Here is an 18,772-nt window from a genome sequence, read left to right on the forward strand (position 1 = left end):
AGCATAAAAACTCCTTAAACCTTCTTGATCACAGATCCAGATATTTGGAATCCTCATAAGAGGAGGATCAATGAGGTGGAAAGGTGGAACCAGACAATTATAAACACATCAAAGTTACAGCAGATGCAACTATTGTCTGATGGTCAACAAAACTGTTACCCATTGGAACCAGGTCCTCCTGCATTTTTTTCCTGCAAACGATGTGGGTTTTTCTATAAGGACTTGCTGGCTGATACAAAGAATTACAGAATTGGTAGCAGAACCATTACCTAAGTATTACACCATTCTAACCTTACACTTGTCTGCCTGCGTGTTCTGATAATGCATGAGTGCATCAGCCTTATAAGGCTAACTCCTTAATGGAGTGATATTTGAGATGACAGGGTATACTTAAACCTTAAGGCATACAGGAAACAGGAGATGGTGCTTTTCTGGAATGCTTCTAATTACATTTCTGAATAATGAATGGTTTGTTCCTCTAAAGAGAGGTAATCCTTGTCAAAATCAGAATAGTCATCAATAACAGCTCAGGAGAGTCATTCACTGTGCTCTGCAATGTCACCATGCAATGGCCAACTTTTCCATTAAGAAATGTGTGGCATAAGTAAACTACTAACATGAATCTAGGCTCTACCAGAGTTTTTCAAGCTAACTGAAAGGTCAGTAGGACTTACAGCCCCAATGTCATCAATATAATATACAACTATACCCACAATGGTGCCTCTGGTTATAGACAGGAGCCAGTATCAATAAATAAACTGTCTCACAGGATGGGCTATGTAATCAGTGGGAGATGTATGTCCACCTAAATGGCACAGAGTGAATGAATGGTCTTGACCAAATACTTGCAGAGGAACCACGGACAGTTCCTCCAAAAGTAGAAAAAATCACACCTCACTGGCAACAGAGTCATCTAATCAGTTTTGGTGAAGCCTCTCTAAAGGATCAATGAACAGGCATAGGAAGCCTAATTTATTCCCTAGAATAAAGCCACAATTACTTTGGATGGCATTCTGATGATGTCAAATAACAGCATAATCATTTTTTGTAGGATGAACAGAAAGTCTCCTTTTCTTTCTCTGCTTTCTTCTAGAACCATCATAACATCAACACTCACCCAAACAGGGTGTTTTGATTAAGCCAGCAACATGACATGCAGTCTTATTAGAAACGTGAAGGCTCCAAACAATATGAGATATGAAAGTTCCAAACAATATAAACTGAATGCTTGTCTGATGAAGCTATAGTTAACCCACAACAATTAAGATAAAGCAATCACACTGACAAACCAATAATTAAAGGAATCTGAAATGGCAGTACAAAAGTTCAGTTTAGCCAAGTTCACTCTCATCTAGAAATTGAAAAGAACTGAAGTGGCAGGACCACTTGCTCAACCTGTTCACTTCTTCTGACAGCAGAATTTCAGATAACAAAGTGGAGAGGACCCACTAAAGAAAAAAGATTTACAATCATCAAGAGTGAACTCTAGCATTGTGATGAGTATCTTGCTGAAGACCCTTATGATTCCAATCCATGCAAGATCATTAGATCTTATAAAATAAACACAACAAGGTCAGCACTGAAGAGGCTGAACAACACTGAAATAATACACAATCAGAGAAAGCACTATACCGTGCTTCATTTTCTTGTGGCATCCTCTAAGTACAAGAAATCTGTTGGGACAAAGGCCCAAAATCAGTGACAGAGTTTAAATGTTTCTCTTATAAACTTAGGAAGCTGCTAGAACAACGGGTTTTGTGTCAACATGCATCTTCTAAAGGAGACAAGAGTCTTAAAATGAAACGTCTTTCATTAAATAATGACTTAAATTTTCAGTGATTTGCTAGAAAACTACAAAATATGAGGAAAAGATCAAACACATAGAGGAAAAATCTGAAACTGTTTAAGTCTGGACTGCTGAAAGGTATGCAGTAAGGGGAAAACTCTGCAAGAAAGAAAGCACACTGTACAATGATGAAAGTTTAAAAAAAGCATAGCTCAATTTGGTCAACTGCATTGTTGCAGGCAGCTGCTGTAATAAAGAAAGAGATCATTATTTTGTATTTGAAATATTTCATTGGTGGTTACTAGGTTATCAGCCCAGGAGCTATTTTAAGTCTAGAAAAGCTTACCAAATTAATCAAGTTAGAGGAATATCTAACTGGATATAAATTCTCAAGGAAAGACTAGATATTTCAGATTAAAAGTTAAAATAACAAAAAAGGGTTAATGATTACATTATTTTAGAAATATAGATGACATGCTTAATAAGTATATTAAAGACATAAAAACAAATTATAAAGACAAGTCTTATAATGCACAATGAGGTTTCATGTCTATCCCATTTGCTACATGTTGTGATGTTAAAATTACATTACCTGGTGATTTAAAAGGACATTTATCACAAGCGACGGCAACTGAAAGTGGGAAGATTACCACATTGCAATAATGACTGAAAAGTGGCCATTTTAGGTGAAATATTGAATATATAATAAAAAACTTCTGGTGACAACAATGGAGATGATGGTCAGCTACTACAGAATTCTTATGCCAAGGATTAAAAGAAATTCGACTGAATTTGAAAGAAATAAGTTTAGAAGAAATGAAGTTTGATTTAGGGCACATTTTGGATTGCTGGAAGAATACATAAGAAAATGGAACTGCTTGAAGTTGACAATATGGAGTTGTTCATGCTCAGCTGTTTGTTATGATGCCTCTTCAGCAGCAGATAGCTGAAGTGAAAAACAAAAAAATGGAAAATTTGGGTGGTCAAGTCAAATATGTGTAGCAAAAGTTGGTTACTATACAGCATAAGGCTCAATGGGGAAAAAAACAAGGCTGACTCAAGTTCTCGAAGGAGAAGGAGGACTGGATTTAATGGATTTTGTGAAAAACAAGATATTGCCATGAGCAAGTTTATGAAACTGTTATTGGGAACTAAGAAGGTGTCTAGGCTGCAAATGTTCATACTGGAAAGGCCGTATGGTAAACTCAGGGTAATTCTGGTACAGCCTGTTTCGACATATGAAAAGGAACAGATACTGTAATAGTTATGGCAATAAGGATGGAAATTTATCACAAAGGGTCTAAAGATGCATGTGCATCACAATTATTCCAAAATAAAATTTCCAATAGAGACTCTGTTTTATGGATACTACTGAAGAGTATAAGTGGCATAAAAATAAGTTATGTACTTACCATAACGTTCCATGTGAGTTCTTCATCTCACATTCATTCTTACAGATGGGTTCAGAGCTGATCCTCAGCTCTGAGTCGGCCTACTACAAAGCTCAAGGTCTTCAGACAGCTCAAGGCCAAGTCCCTATCCCATGATGCACCTAGAGCTACCTCAGATCTTGTTCGCTGTGTATAATAATACCATATATCATTCTATCGCTCTATAAGAGAAAGCCATAGAAGGGTTGAACAACCAGAAAGACTCTAGTATCTCGGTCCTCGAAAAACCCTGGAGGGGGTAGGAGGGTGGGAACTAAGAATGAAGGCGAGATGAACAACTCACATGGAACATTATGGTAAGTACATAACTTCTTTATGTGAAGTTGTTCTATCTCGCCATTTATTCTTACAGATGGGTAGTGTCCCAAGCACCATCTATCTCGGGTGGCTCACAGGAGTGTATTTTTCAGGACAGTAGACCCAAAGGAGGCCCTGTCAACATTGTAATGAGCGATAAAGGTATGAGGTCTTGACCAGGTGGCTGCTGCACAAATGTTGTCTATAGGAAGTCTAGCAGAAAAAGCAGATGATGTAGACACTGCTCTGGTAGAATGAGCCTTAATTTTGTGTTGTAAGGGCATATTAGCAGCTGAATAAACAAATGTGATACAATCGGATAACCACTTAAGACAGAGTTGTTTTAGCTACTGGCATACCTTTTCTGGAATCTGAAAAGGAAACAAAAAGCTGTTCTGATTTTTTAAACTCTTGTCCTATCCAAGTAAAATCTGAGCTGTCTATGAACATGAAGCTTGTGCAGTATATACTCTAAGTTGTTGGAGTGTTTGGGGAAGAATACTGGGAAATCAATCATTTGGTTAAGGTTAGTTTCAGAACAAACTTTAGGCAAACAGGAGGGATTTGTTTGTTTTGAGACTCTGTCAGCATGGAAAATCAAATAAGGAGGCTTTATGGACAAGGCTTGAAGCTCTGACATGCTGTGGGCAGAAGTGATGGCTACTAAAAAGATAGTTTTCCATGACAAATATTTCAAATCGCGTGAGGAAGCTGGTTCGAAAGGAGGGAGAAAAATGCGAAAAAGCATAAAATTTAGATTCCATGGGGTGTAACGGGATTAGAGAGGTGGTCTGAGATGAAAAGTCCCTTTAAGAAAGGCTTTGGATAGTTTGTGTAACATTATGTTCAATCCTTCAAATCCAAGGTGAAAATTAGAGATAACAGCAAGCTGAACACGAACTGTTGCTGCTGCAGCTCCTTTTCTGAAAATCATGGTCAAGAACTCCAATATGGAGGCCACAGGGGCTTGGTAGGGATCAATATTATTTTGAGAGGCCCATATAGAAATTTGTTTCCATTTGCTAAGGTATACCTTCCTCATAGAGGATTTATGAGAGGATATTAGAATGTGCTGCATTTCATTTGAAAGGTTATGGAACCTGGCTATATTGGGAATTGGAGCAGCCAAACTGTCAGCTTCAGGGACTGAAGAGAGGGATGAAGTTCTCCCAACAAATGTGTCAGAAGATCTGGAACTGGGTCCAGAATCCAAGGGTCTTCCAATTGATGAAGTCGAAGGAAGGGGAACCAAATCTGATGAGGCCAATGAGGGGCTATTAAAATAATGGTCTTTCCCAGGCCTTTTGCTTTCTGAAGTACTTTGGATATTAAGGGAATTGGTAGGAATGCATAGAGGAGACCCGGAGGCCAATCGTGTATGAGTGCATCCCTTGGGGCTTCTCCCAGAGGGGGAATCAGGGCAAAGTAGCTTCTGCATTTGGTGTTCATGTGGTTGGCAAAAAGGTCGCAGCAAGGCTGGCCCCACCTGCGGAATATCTTCTCCGCTATTTCTTTCTTGAGGGACCACTTGTGAGGCAACAAAATTGCCCTGCTCAGTTTGTCTGCTATCATGTTGGATTTCCCCGAGATGTGCATTGCTAACAGAAAGCACTGGGTGGATGTAGCCCACTGCCATACTCTTAGAGCCTCGCGATAAAAGGGATAGGACCTGGTTCCTCCTTGTTTGTTCAAGTACTAGACCACCAACATGTTGTATGTCTGAATTGCAATTGTTCCCAGAGGAAGAGAGCCCTGGAAGTACTGCAATGCCAGAAGTACTGCTCTCATCTCCAGGACATTGATATGCAGATGTGTCTCCTGTTTGGTCTATGTGCCTTGGCCTGTTCTTCCTTGAAAATGTCCCACCCACCCTATCAGGGAAGTGTCCATGGTCACTGTGGCTGCTGGCGGGGGTAGAACAAAAGGACGACCTATCGTAACATGAAGAGAGGTCAACCACCACTGAAGATCCTTTTGCATGTGTTTGTGATCATTATAAGATGAGATACTGGGAGCTCTTGTTAAGACCATTGAGTGATCAACAGCCATTGCAGAATCCGCATGTGCATGTGACCCAGCGGTATGGCTAATATTGCAGCTGCCATCATGACTAACAATTTTAGTACTTTTGATGCTGGAGCCTTGTTTTTGGATATTATACTGTGGACCTGCTGATGGAGTATTAAAATTCTTTCTGCTGGAAGTCTCAAAGTGGTCGTGGTGGTGTCCAATTCTGCTCCAATAAAAATGATATGTTGCGATGAGGACAAGGCAGATTTTTCTAAGTGTATTGTAATGCCCAGATGACTGCAGAGTGAAAGAATGGTGTCCCTGGCTTGTATGAGCTGATGCCTGGTGGTGGCGGTGAGGAGCCAATCATCTAGGTATAGAAACACCTGGAATCCTAAACGTCTCAGGTGAGCCGTGACCACTGCCATACATTTGGTGAACACTCTGGGGGCTGTAGTCAGACTAAAGGGCAGGACTCAAAACTGGTAATGATTGGCTCCCAGCCGGAGGTGCAGATGATCCCTGGATGGTCTGGACATTTTTATGTGGTAGTATGCATCCTGTAGATCTATTGAGCACATCCAACTGTCCTTCCCTAAAACGGGAAGTATTGACTGAAGTGTGACCATCTGGAACTTCTCTTTCTTGACAGATCTGTTTAGTCTGCTGAGGTCCAAAATAGGTCTCCAGTTCCCTGTCTTTTTTGGAACTAAAAAGAATCTTGAGTAAGTTCTGGATCCTATCTGGTCTGCTGGGACTGGTTGGATGACTCTTTTTCTTAGCAACATTTGGACCTCTGTCGTTGCCTGTTCCCTGTAACTAGGTGGAACGTCCGATATTTTTCTTGTCAATGGAGGAGATGTGGTGAAAGGAATGAAATATCCTCTGGAAATGATACTTTGTACCCAGTTGTCATTTGTTATTTTGAGCCAGGCATCTGGATACAAAGATAAGCGACCCCCGACTGCCTCCAGAATAGGACAGTCAGACCTCCTTTCAGGAGCACTGGTAGGGCTTGCCAAAAAACTGATCTCTGTCTTCTGGGTTTTGCGGACCCCCTCTACCACGAGGGTGGCATCTTCCATTACTGCCCTCTCCTCTGCCCCTTGAGGGGGGGGGGTTCACCACGTGTGTGCTGAAAGGCTTTATGGAACCACATCTTTCCTCCCCTTTGACCCTTGGGTAAGGTCTGGTAGGGGTGGAAAAACAGACTCCGATGGCAGACAGTGTCTTTCCTTCCTGTTCACACCTTGTCAAAGTTTCCTTAACTTTGGGCCCAAAAAGGGATGAGCCATCCAAAGGGGGTGTTGACAAAGGATGACTTAAAGGGCTCCACGAAGGAACATAAGTGCATCCAGGAGTGTCTCCTAAGAGCAATTCCTGTACCCGCTGCTCTGCTCGCTCCATCAGCTGCATATGAAATGAGGCGCATGGACGAGTTTACTATGGAATTGAGGGTAGCAAGCTGGGAGGCAACTTTGTCTGAAGCTCCTGCAGCTACTGTACCCTGAAAAGTATCTCTGAGCTCTTTTAGGAGATCTCTTTGCAGTCTTTTAAAATGGGTGAGATAGTTGAGCGAACGCAATGCAAAAGTCACTGAATTGTGTGTGCGCTTCCCGTATCTATCCATGATCCTAGAATCTCTGTTAGGAGGATGGATAGAGGAAGACGTTTCCGAAATTTCCTTTTTGGTGGCTGCCGCCACCACTATTGCATCAAATGGCACTGCCTTGGCAAGAAATAAATTTTCCTGGGGTGCAGAAATAAAGTTATTAGACCTCCTGGGGACAGGCTCCATGGTGCCCAGGGACTCCCATGCCCCTCATGAGACCAGCTGCATAAGCTCATCAAAAGGGCAGAAACACCCAAGAGGTGGAGGGCTGAGACCCAAAAGCCTTCAGGAGAACTGACTCATCTTCAATAGGGTCGGTGGACTGCCAGTCACCCCTCTGCCTAAGGATTTCTAATATCTCAGCAAATGAGATATCCTCAGCAGGGGACCATGGGGACCCTTCTGATTCATCCAAGTTGGTATCAGATGCGAGAGACTCCTGTGGGGAGTCTAAATGCTTCCTCTTACAGATTCTCTTCCTGGGAACCTCACCAGTGGGAACATTTTTTGAGGTCATGGAAGAGCAGGGACCACCCAATGGGTCTTCCTGAGGTTCTGGGTCTCTATGCTTAGCAAGGATCTGTGAAGCAGAAGTGGACACAGGTGCTTTTGGGGAGGAGGTAGCCGGACCTGAAGTCAAAGATGTCTTAGGAGACATAACTCTCCTCATGGCTTTGAAGGCACCTCTGCTCCGATGAGAAGGGATTGATGGATCCAAGGAAACTATCGATATCCCCAGCAACAGGACAGTGGGCTCCAAGCCAGAGGTAGGAGCTGAACTCATCTGAGCTGAAGCCCCGAGAAGCAGTCGGAACTGACAAGTCGATCTGACTATCCTCCCCGGACCCGACCAGAGAGTGTCGGCTCCTAGATTCCTCGATCAGCGCCGAGGACGTCAGAGTAAACAGAGCTGAGGACAATGGAACAGGCGTCAGCTACAAAGGCTCAACGATCATTAAGTCAGACTCCTCTGGCTCCAAAGGACTGGTATGGTTCGGAGGAGGAAAAGTAGTAGATGGTAAAAGGGTCTTCGGTTCCGAAGCCATTGGGGTCAGAGCCGATAAAAATTTAGCAAAGGCCGATGTCTGTAAAACCTTCTGCACCACATGATCCACATCCAAATCGGAAAGGCTTATCAAAGACCAAGATGAGTGGATAGAAGGAGGTACAGATTGCAGGAGTGGAGATTTCGGGACTTCAGATACCGGTTACAGGACCGGGGACTGGCTCTGAAAAGACAAGACGGTCAGCTCCTAGGGCTGTGGAGCCAAAGTCAACATTTTTTTAGATTTTTTTTTTACTTCAGAAGAAGTAGAAGCCTTAGAAGACTTTGAGGATTTGCTAGACCTGTCCTGGTCACTCAAAGCTTCTTGAAAAGATGGTTTGACTAAACCTCTGTCAATTAACTTTCTCTTTCTCTCCTGAAGAACCCTAGAAGAGAAGGAAATGACAAATGGAGCAGCTTTCCTGAAGATGCAATGCTCCCAAACAGTATACACAATTTACATTGCTATCAGTGACAGACATTTTCTGTCCACATTTTGGACATTTCTTAAACCCTGATTTAGGGCGTTTATCCTTATCCTGGTCAGCCATACTGGAACACACAATCTCAAGAGAGGATACTGTAATGGGCAAGACAGACCCACAAAAACTATCAAACAAGCCCTTTAAAACTATGGGCTAAAAATACTGTTAAGCACACACACACACACACACACACACACACACACACACACACACACACACACACAGACACACACACACACACAGACACACACACACACACACACACACACACACACACACACACACACACACACACACACTATAACTATTTATCTAAGCACTCTAATACCTATATATCTAAACATCTAAATATTTTCAAAGATGTGACAGAAAAAGTCACTATTCAAAGGCACACAACTACTAGTTAAACTACAGTAAAGATTTAACAAGGCCTAAAATAAAACGAGGTCAAGAGAGCTAATAACTAGTCAAGAAAAAAGGCACACCAAGGAAAGGGAGTCTACACAATAAGCTATAAGAGCTAAGCTAAATCTAAATAGAGAAATATCAAAATATTTACATACATTTTTAGAATAAAAGTTTTGTACTGGCCGGAGCTATTTGAGGAACCTCCACTCTATTGCAGCGGCAAACTAGATCTGGGATAACTATATGTGCATCATGGGCTAGGGACTTGGCCTCGAGCTAAGTGAAGACCTCGAGCTTTGTAGTAGGCCGACTCCCATCTGTAAGAATGAACGGCGAGATAGAACAACTTCACATCTGAAATATAGGCTGACTTTCTCAGTTACGATGAAACCTTTTTATGTACAGAGAACATGGTCATTCACAAATGCTGTGGAATCAAGGACTAAGTTAAAGGAGTTGCTACTTCAGTCATTCTCAGAAGGGATGATGACTGAATACATGAGATTTGTAAATATGAGTGATTCTTCCATTTCACTGGAGGGGGGAGAGCAATGGAATGGGAGGAACAACAGACGGAATGAAAAGAAAGAGCATTTTTTTATGCAAGTACCAGGATCAAGATGGCATGAGAAATTTCATTTCCCTGTTTGTCTTTGAACTTATATGAACAGAAATATGTTTAAAATGAATTTCCAATGTTTTTCTACTCTTAGCTTTACACCATGGCATGCGGTGCAAAAACTGTTGAACAGCACCTTTATCCATTAGGGAACATTTTCTTGTTGTAGTTCAACAAGAAAAACACTTTTTAAAAAATATGACTTCTATACATGAATGTCAATGAGGAAAAGCAGTAAACTTTAGCCTTAGTAGTAACAGTGTAGGAAAATGTGTAGTGTGTCCATAGGCTTTAAAGAGCGCACCACCTCGCATGCATGAATGTGCACCATTAAAATCTATGTATGCAAAATGTTACTCCAAAGTAACATCACAGTAGTAAATGCTAAATTTATTTGGGCTGTGGTTTAATAAAAAAAAGTCACAAACCATTTTATTAAAAAACATCCCAAGTATAAAAATGCATAGTGGCACTCGACTCATCAAATACCGCAATATATACCATAACATCGGAAAATCACTTTAAAGGGGTAGTAAGAGACAGACTGTTCTAGGGACGTGACTTATTTCTGGTAGACTTAAACTGGAGATGTTTATGTAAGTAAGAAGAAGCAGCCTACTTCCTAAAATACCTGGAATTGAAATTGAATGGTATACCATGTTAAAGGGAAGCTCTCCAGTGGATTTTAATAGCTGTTTGTTTTTTTTTTTTTGTTGTTTTTGTTTTTAAATGAGAAAGCTGTGCATTTCAGAATATCTCACAAGTGGTGCAACATTCTGTGTATTGGAACAGATTCCATACATTTTTTTTTTATGGAAAATGGCTAAATTGATGGACATTTGTATGAAGAGAGTGCAAAAGATGACTTTAGAATTAAAATTCAGACATTCAAAGTAACCACGAAGAATAATGTTGCAGAATGCTGGGCTCTGTTTGAGTTCTACTTCATTTTAGTTTGACTGACAGATGCAACGCCTATGATAAAGGAAAGCTTAAAGTGCTAATGCTCTAATATCTTACCATGACCTGCAGCTGTAATAAAAACTGACCTTGAATGAACAGTGAAAACTTGTTTATTCTGTAAACAGCTGCCAAAAACTGTTTCACCATGATTGTTACAACTATATGTTTAACAATGTCAGATACACACTGTGAAGTTATTTCAATGTTTCTGATATATGTTTCTGGATCTTCTGTCACATCAGCACATATGGCCCACAAACATGTCTGCCAAATAGCAATGAATGTATGCAGTCCTCATGCTATATATATATATGGTCAATGCAATAGCTTTGCTGTTACCTGCACCATACTGTTCTCAGGAATAACAGTGATGGTTTTGAAGGTGGTTCTTAGTTGTTCCAGGCATGGAGGCACATATTTGTCAAATAAGATTGTCAGATTGGCCTTTTCAGACTGGTGGGTCCTTTTATCAATCCAGCTGGTAACATACCTATAAACAGATGTTGAAGGATATACAAATTACAAACAATGTGAAAAAATCTAAACCAAAACACAGCACTTTAAAATTACTTCCATGATGAAGATTAGAGAGCAGTTGAATACACTAGGGAGACATGAATGAATGTGGGGTAAACATACAGAAAGCATTCCTCCTTCCTTTAACAGCAAATTATCATGATTTTCATAACATAATAGTAAAGATCTACACTACCTATACAGTCAGTTTTGGTCAATTAGCACAGTGAAAGTAGAAGTCTGCCAGTTGGTGTATCCTGAGTATGCATAAAAGAAGAAATAAACTGATTATTAATTCACTTGTGCAAGGAGCTAATAAAGTGCAATAGTGTGTAAGGCACTTACAACAAAAGATCTTTAAGGACAGGACACTCACAGTGGCAGTAAGTTCTAACATTACAGTTTACCCATATTACATAATCTTCTTGCCAAGACAAAAGTTTTCACAAGCTGTGCTCATGTCCATATGAAAGTTAAAGGAAGTCCATGCCAATGTTCTTTGACACCTTACCGATGCACAAGGTACTCACAGGCCTAGCATTGCTAAAAGCCTTTTTCTGTTCTTCAAGCCACTTCAAACAAGCACTGTCCTTTGCAAGAGTACTCTTACCTTAACTAAAAAACAGTAACTGTGCGATATTCTAAGAGTCAGAAAGAAGAAACTACTGTGTTTTTCTTAGGGGGTTTAAGGCAAGCACCATTACAGCTACAGTGACTACTCCCCAAACATGTACTTTAATGGCAAGCAACTTACTCACAGCTGTTGTGGAGGTAGATCACTTTAACAGTTATTTAACAGTAATTCACAACATATGGTAAGATTCCAAATTAGTGTATGAATATCCCATGGGAGGTGGACAGTTAAAGAATCTTCAGAAGAACAGCTATGCCAAATTCTGTCCTATCTCTAGATACCCTTCCTTCTTCTAATGTTTTACAAAGCTGTAGACAATTGGTCATGTGGCAACACTTCTGAAACTTGCTTTTGATGCAGCCACAGCAGGAGAAGAATGTGCTCATATAATGCCTTACAAAGGTTTATTATACTTGTCACAGCAAAAGGCATTACAATGGGTAAACCATTTCATCAAACTCTCTTTACTGACTGATAGGCCTTATTTGCCTTTTGTAATACGTGAGCTGTCTGTGTACAACCAGTAAATGCAAAATTTCTCATTTATTCATTCAGTTTGAGTAAAACACTGGTAGCTGTGAAGAGAGTGAGAGTCGCTGTTAGTACAACTTTTGGTTCATAGGTTGGTACTAAGCTATCGGCCCTAGGGCCTATACAAGCCTAGCCATAACAATTCCCTGGATATTTCTTCCCACAATACTTACTTCCCTGGACCCCTGTCTAACAGGACGACTGACATGATCCCCAGGATGAATTTCCTATCTCCCTTCCAATCATCAAGGTTTCTTTTGAAGAGGGCCAAGGAGGCGCTCTGCTTGACATGTATGGGCAGTCTATTCCAGAGTATGGGGAGTCTCTGGGTCAGGAATCTATCCCTCCAGCATGTTTTGTTCATTGTGATGACAAGGTTTAGATCCCTGGAGTGTGTGGCTCTGAGGGATTGGGATTTCTTTAAGTGGAGCATGTCCAACAGCTCAGGGTTTGACATAGCCTTGTATGTTAAGCAGAGATCGCCTCTGAGTAGACGATATGCCACAGAGTACAGCTGGAGTTTTTTAGACGGTCAGCATATGGCATCTGCTTTAGGCCTGTGATTCCTTTAGTGAGGTATTTCTGTGGCCTTTCCAGCTGTTGCAGATGTCTTGTGAGGTACATTCCAAACGAGGCATTATACTCTATAATGGGTCTAATGAGGGATGAGTACAGTGGGACAATGACCTCCTTTTTCTGGATAAAAAGCCCTTAGTGATGAGGTGTGCCACATAGAAGGATTTCCTGACTGTTGTGACGATGTGGTTATCAAAGTTGAGACCACTGTCCACCTGTGTCCCTAAGTATCTCATCACACTTTTGATGTTTAGTGTACTGCCACCTATGAGGTAATTCATGGGTACATGTTTTTTTCCAAACAGGATAACTATACAGTTCTTGGCATTAAGCTTGAGCCCATGGCTCTGGCATCAGGCATTTGTTTCTGCAAGGCCCTTTTGTAGAATATCCACATAATTTGGGGATTCAATAATGGCTCCCAGTTTGTAGTCATCTGCAAACTTTGTTAGCCAGAGTCCCTTAGTGTTGGTCTGTACTTCAGAGAAGTAGATGTCAAACAAGAGTGGTCCCAGGACTGAAACCTGAGTTACTCTACTTGTCACTTGTCTGGAGCTGGATTTGGAGTCGGCTACTTTTACAGTGTGGGTTCTGTCAGTAAGCCAGTTGGCAACCCATCGAGTGACGTAGGGATTTATGTCCAGCTTAGTAAGTTTATCTATGATTCCAGAGTGGAGGATGGTGTCGAAGGCCTTGGCAAGGTCCAGATAGGCTGTGTGGACTGCCTTACCCTCGTCCACAGCTCTGGAGACTGATTTGAAGAAGTCAATCAGGTTCAGAAGACAAGATCGGCTCTTCACAAACCCAAACTGGGTGGGGTCCAGTGTTTGAAGGTTGTCAATGTCTTTGTTTATAAGTTCCATGATAATGCATTCCATGCCCCTTGCAGATCAGGCTCGTCAGACTGGTAGTTCCCAGGATCCAAGGTGGATCCCCCCTTGTGGAGTGGGATAACTGTAGCTGTGCGCCATTCAGTGGGCACGAAGACTGAGGTGAGGCTATGATTAAACATGACACTTAGGTGAGGTGCCAGTTCATTTTGTAGTTCATGTAGTACACAGCCTGGGATGTCATCTGGTCCCATGGATGCTGTATTCTTAGCTTTGGAGAGTGTGGTTTCTACCTGTGTGGCCGTGATTACCCAAATTTGGCAATATTTTGGTATTGAGCTGGGCCCTTTAGGGGGTGAGAGGGGGGTGAAGTTGGCACTAAATCGATCTGCCAGGATATTGGCAATATCCTTGAGAACAGTATATTTAATGCCATTCTGTTGTAGCTCAGAGCAGATCTGAGCATTGCCATTTAGATTCTTGACATAACTATAGAATGCCTTGTAGTTGTCTTTGGAACCTTTGGCAATTTTATTTTCGTAACTAGCTTTTGAGGATTTTATGAGGGATCTCAGCTTCTTATTGAGGCTGGTGAGAGAGTTTTTTGCATCCTGTGATTTTCCTCTTTTCTACAACAGTTTCTTCCTTCTGTTGTACTGGCTTCCTTTTTTTGGAGGAGAGCATCTTGGTTCTATTTGGGATGGCACGATTCATGCACGATGGATGTGTTCGTACAGTGCCTTAGTGTAGGATTCTGCAGTCGAACTTTCAGATCCTGTCTGCATAGGTGTCATGAAGTTTGTCACTTCTGACTTCAGTAGCATGAAGCTGGCTTTGGAGAAGTTTTTTAAGGAGGTTTCCTTACTGGGGGTGGGATGTGGATGTCAAGGGTGATTTGCTTATGGTCAGACCTGACCAATGAGGGGGTGACTACTGGTGTGGAGCATCTATCGCCCATGTTGGTAATGACAGGTCTAGGATATTGGAGCCCCTGGTGGGACAATAGATTAGATGATCTAGGGCGTTGGAATTTATGAATTACAAGAACCGTTGGGAAAAGGAGTTGGCACCCGAGTAGTTTTCCCAGTTAATGGCAGGGTAGTTGAAATCACCCAGTATTAGGGTGTTTAGTTGTATCTTAATATTTTCCTGTATGTTTAGAAAGGTGTAGTGAGAATCTTGGGCCATGGTTGGGGATCTGTAGCAAGCTACAATTTGGATTGCAGTCTTACCTAGTGTTAGTTGCACCTGTAGAATTTCATATGCATTGTGTTGGGCAACTAGCCTGGAGGTGTGAATATCCTTGGTGAATATGGACACTCCTCCACCTTTAGTGTTTCGGTTTTGGTTTTGTGGCCGAAAAGTGTGGTAAGAGTTGTAGCCTGGTATTGCAGGGGTGCTCTCTGGAGCTTTGAACCAGGTCTCAGTTACTGCACAGATATCGATGTTCTTCATTTGGAGTGCCTCGAGAGAGTGCATTTTGAGGTTTAGACTTCTAGCATTGAGTAGCATTACCCTCAGATTTTGCATGCTTGTATCTGTTACGATGATGGTTTTGTCCTTTGAACCTTGCCTAAAAAGGCACTAAAGGGGTGGCAAGAGCTTTAGCCAGTAACCTGAATCCCAGGGGTGACAGGGGCAGACCATCTCTGGCAAAGCATTGTGGTTTGTCGATCATGTCTTCCCAGGCAGCAGATACTGGATCCCCTTTGAATGACACCAGAAGCTTAGCCAATTGTTGAAGTCAATAATTTTGTCGTTATACTGTGGTATCATTCTAGGCGAAGGCAGGATGCTACTCAGGGCTAGGGCCATACCTGCCTGGGCCACATGATCTGAGAGCTCTTCCATGTCTCTTTTCATGTAGTCCAGGGAGGTACGTCTCAAGTCATTCACTCCAGCACGGACAATGACAGAGTCGTATTTGTACTTGTTGTGGAGTGACATGAGTGCATGCGTTATGTGGTGGATCCTAGCACCCAACAGGCAGCTGACTGTAATTTTCTCCTTGTTCAACCTGGTGAGTGGGACATCAGTGTGCCTGACTATAGAGTCACCTAGGATTAAAGTGTTGGGTACATTGTCTTGCCTTAGGGGCTGTTGTTGGGTGGCACACTGGTGTTGTGAGGTATGTGTCACTTTGGTTGTGACTGGTGTTTGTTTGCGTTTCAGCTTCGGAGGTCCTTGTTGCTTGGGCAGGTTAATGTTAAGGGCCTCCGCATATGTGGGTTTAGTGTTGCTATGTGTGGGTGTTGATGGTGTGGGTTTTGAAGGGCTATGAGTTGCTTGAGGTGTAGTGCAGGTGTTAACCTTCTCCTCTTGACTGTCTAGCACAATCTTGTCCGGAGAGAGCTTTGCTTCCAGTTTGGCTATGTAAGTGCATCTCTCGCAGGTTGTAGTGTTGGGTGGTAGGAGGAGAGGGTTGTCTGTGTACATAAGGCAGTTGGCACATTGCCCCAGTATGCCCAGATTCACCAGGTGGACAGGAGAAATCACCAGAAGCTGATCCTTGGACATGCCTGTTTAGGTGGCTTTTTTGTAAAGTATAAGAGCTGTTTTCCCTTACCTTTGCAAGGTACTTTGCAATTATAGGCTGTTTAGTGCCTACGATTAATTTCTCCTTATTGACAAGGAGAGTTGAGTACTTGTATCAGTTTCAGGCTTCCTAGTGCTTTCCAGCAGGTTCTAGAGCAAGTGCTAGTCTCAGGGATTCAGATTTTAGTGCTACTACTGAGAAACCAGCTAGTTCTAAGGGAAAATTTAAAGATCACACTTTCTGGCACCTGGAATAGTTTAACTGTAGCCTCACGGTGCTGTTGGTAATGAAAAATGGATTTTCCTTCAATGAAACCTTTTCATTTCATAAGTAAAATGGCAAGAAATTAACTTACCAGAAGGTATGTAAGCTATGTGGCAGAGTGTGTGAATGTGTGTGTGTGTGTGTGTGTGTGTGTGTGTGTGTGTGTGTGTGTGTGTGTGTGTGTGCGTGTGTGGTGTGTGTGTGTGTGTGTGTGTGTGTGTGTGTGTGTGTGTGTGTGTGTGTGTGTGTGCATGTGCGCGTGTTTGTGTGTGTTTCTGTGTCCTGCTGGAATTAGCTTCTGTTCCTCCAAAGACCCTGCAATGGATTATGTGGGTAATCAAAGAATGAATGAAATCACAGGGTTTACACAGAAGTGCTTATCACTTTGAAATCATTCTACCAGATGAAGAAATAACTAGGAAAACCGTATTTTATTTCTAATGCATCACCTGTTTTCGGGAGATAAAATCAGTTCCTCCAACATAAAATTCAAATCATGAGGACAGAAATGCCTTCTCAGGGCTTGTGTTCAGTCTTCCAAGATGGCTGCACACTGATCAACAGCTTAACTTCAGTTCTTGCATTGTGAAAAGAGAAACTGACAAAAAGGAGTGCCATTAAAACTGTTTTTTGAGTACAATTCTACTTATTAGTAAGTAAACTGCCTGGATGCCAGCAAAGAAGACATTTGGAAAACCTGAAAGAAAATCAACCAGAAAAGGTGAAGAGAAAACACTGTATGGGAATGATTCTGCAGCTGTTCAGCAAAGAGCAGTTCAGACTTCAGCTGTAGGTCAGTAGATGGCATCTAGTAATTTACAGGAAAAAATAAATTAAATGTACTCAAACATGATTAAAATAAATGAAACATCGAAGGAATACATAAACGCAAATAAAATGCTGTAAAAAATAAAAGTAGCTTTAACTAGCTATTCAGATAAACTGATAAAAGTGCAAAAAGCAGAGGTTGAAATGAAGGAAAAAGCTGGCTGAGCATGAGACTTCTCAAGAAAAGCGGTTTCAAAAATAAAGAAGTTATGTCTTACCATAACGTTCCATCTGAGTTGTTGATCTTCTTCCAGTCATCACTGATAGGTCCGGTTCCGTGCCCGTGCCCTCAAACCCGAGTCGGCCTTATACCAAGCTTGCGTGCACCAAAAACACTTGAGCTAAGCTGCTACCCACAATGCCCTTCACTCAGTTACCTCAGATCGAGTTTGCATGCAACATATAGAAGAACCAGAAAGTCAAAGGCCATCTCTGTGCAGAAACCCTGAAACACCACAAAGACCCAGAAGATCCGCCAGGAGCCTTTGGTGGGGGTCGGTGGGAGGGTGTGATGACTGGAAGAAGATCAACAACTCAGATGGAACATTATGGTAAGACATAACTTCTTTATCTGAAGTTGTTAATCTTCTTCCTATTCATCACTGATGGGACAGAATCCCAAGCTACTTGGAGAACCTGGGTGGCCCTTATGGAAGAACATTCCTGAGAACCATTGAGCCAAAGGCTGCTCTTCCCCTGGAGATCAGATCCAATTTGTAATGCTTCATAAAGGTATGGGGTTTAGCCCAAATGGCAGCTGCACAGATGTCATCCATGGAGGCCCTAGAATGGAAGGCAACCAATGTTGCAATAGCCCTAGTTGAGTGAGCTTTGATTTGACCAGGCTTAGATTCATTCATAAGCGAATATGAAAAGCTAATGCAATCTCTGAGCCATTTTGACAAGGTAACCTTCGATACTGCACCTCCCAGTCTAGGGCCCATAAAGGAAATGAAAAGTTGGTCCGACTTGCGAAAGGACTTAGTTCTGTCCAGGTAGAAATGTAATTGTCTATGAACATCCATAGACAGTATTCTCCCTTGTTTGAATAATTTGGAAACAATACAGGGAGCTCTATGGACTGATTAATAGAAAAGTCGGAAACCACCTTGGGAAGAAAGGATGGGTTAGTACGAAGTGATACTCTGTCCTTATGGAAGATTAGATAAGGGCTCTTGATACATAAGGCTTGCAACTCAGATATTCGTCTGGCTGAAGTGACTGCCACCAGAAATAAGGATTTCCATGACAGGAATTTTAGATCACATGTTGCAGCTCAAAAGGGGGTAGAGAGAGAGAGAGGGAGAGACTGGAAATCCCGGGAGAGATTCCATGCCTCCACCGGCTGCCTAATGGGAGGTCTGCTGTGGAATATTCCCTT

At 41.9% G+C, this 18,772-nt stretch overlaps 1 protein-coding gene across 1 annotated transcript in view; it reads right to left on the minus strand.

Annotated features, from left to right (window-relative positions):
• The window catches only part of DNAH11 (dynein axonemal heavy chain 11), a 4,606,558-nt gene that overhangs the window by 2,796,324 nt on the left and 1,791,462 nt on the right, over positions 1-18,772 (minus strand). The window contains exon 43 of the mRNA XM_044065542.1: positions 11,016-11,166. Coding sequence (XP_043921477.1) covers positions 11,016-11,166 — 151 coding nt within the window. The remainder of the gene's footprint in view (positions 1-11,015; positions 11,167-18,772) is intronic.

The sequence above is a fragment of the Protopterus annectens genome, chromosome 3.part0, assembly GCF_019279795.1.
Source record: "Protopterus annectens isolate FY-2018-M chromosome 3.part0, PAN1.0, whole genome shotgun sequence".
NCBI classification, from domain to species: Eukaryota; Metazoa; Chordata; order Ceratodontiformes; family Protopteridae; genus Protopterus; species Protopterus annectens.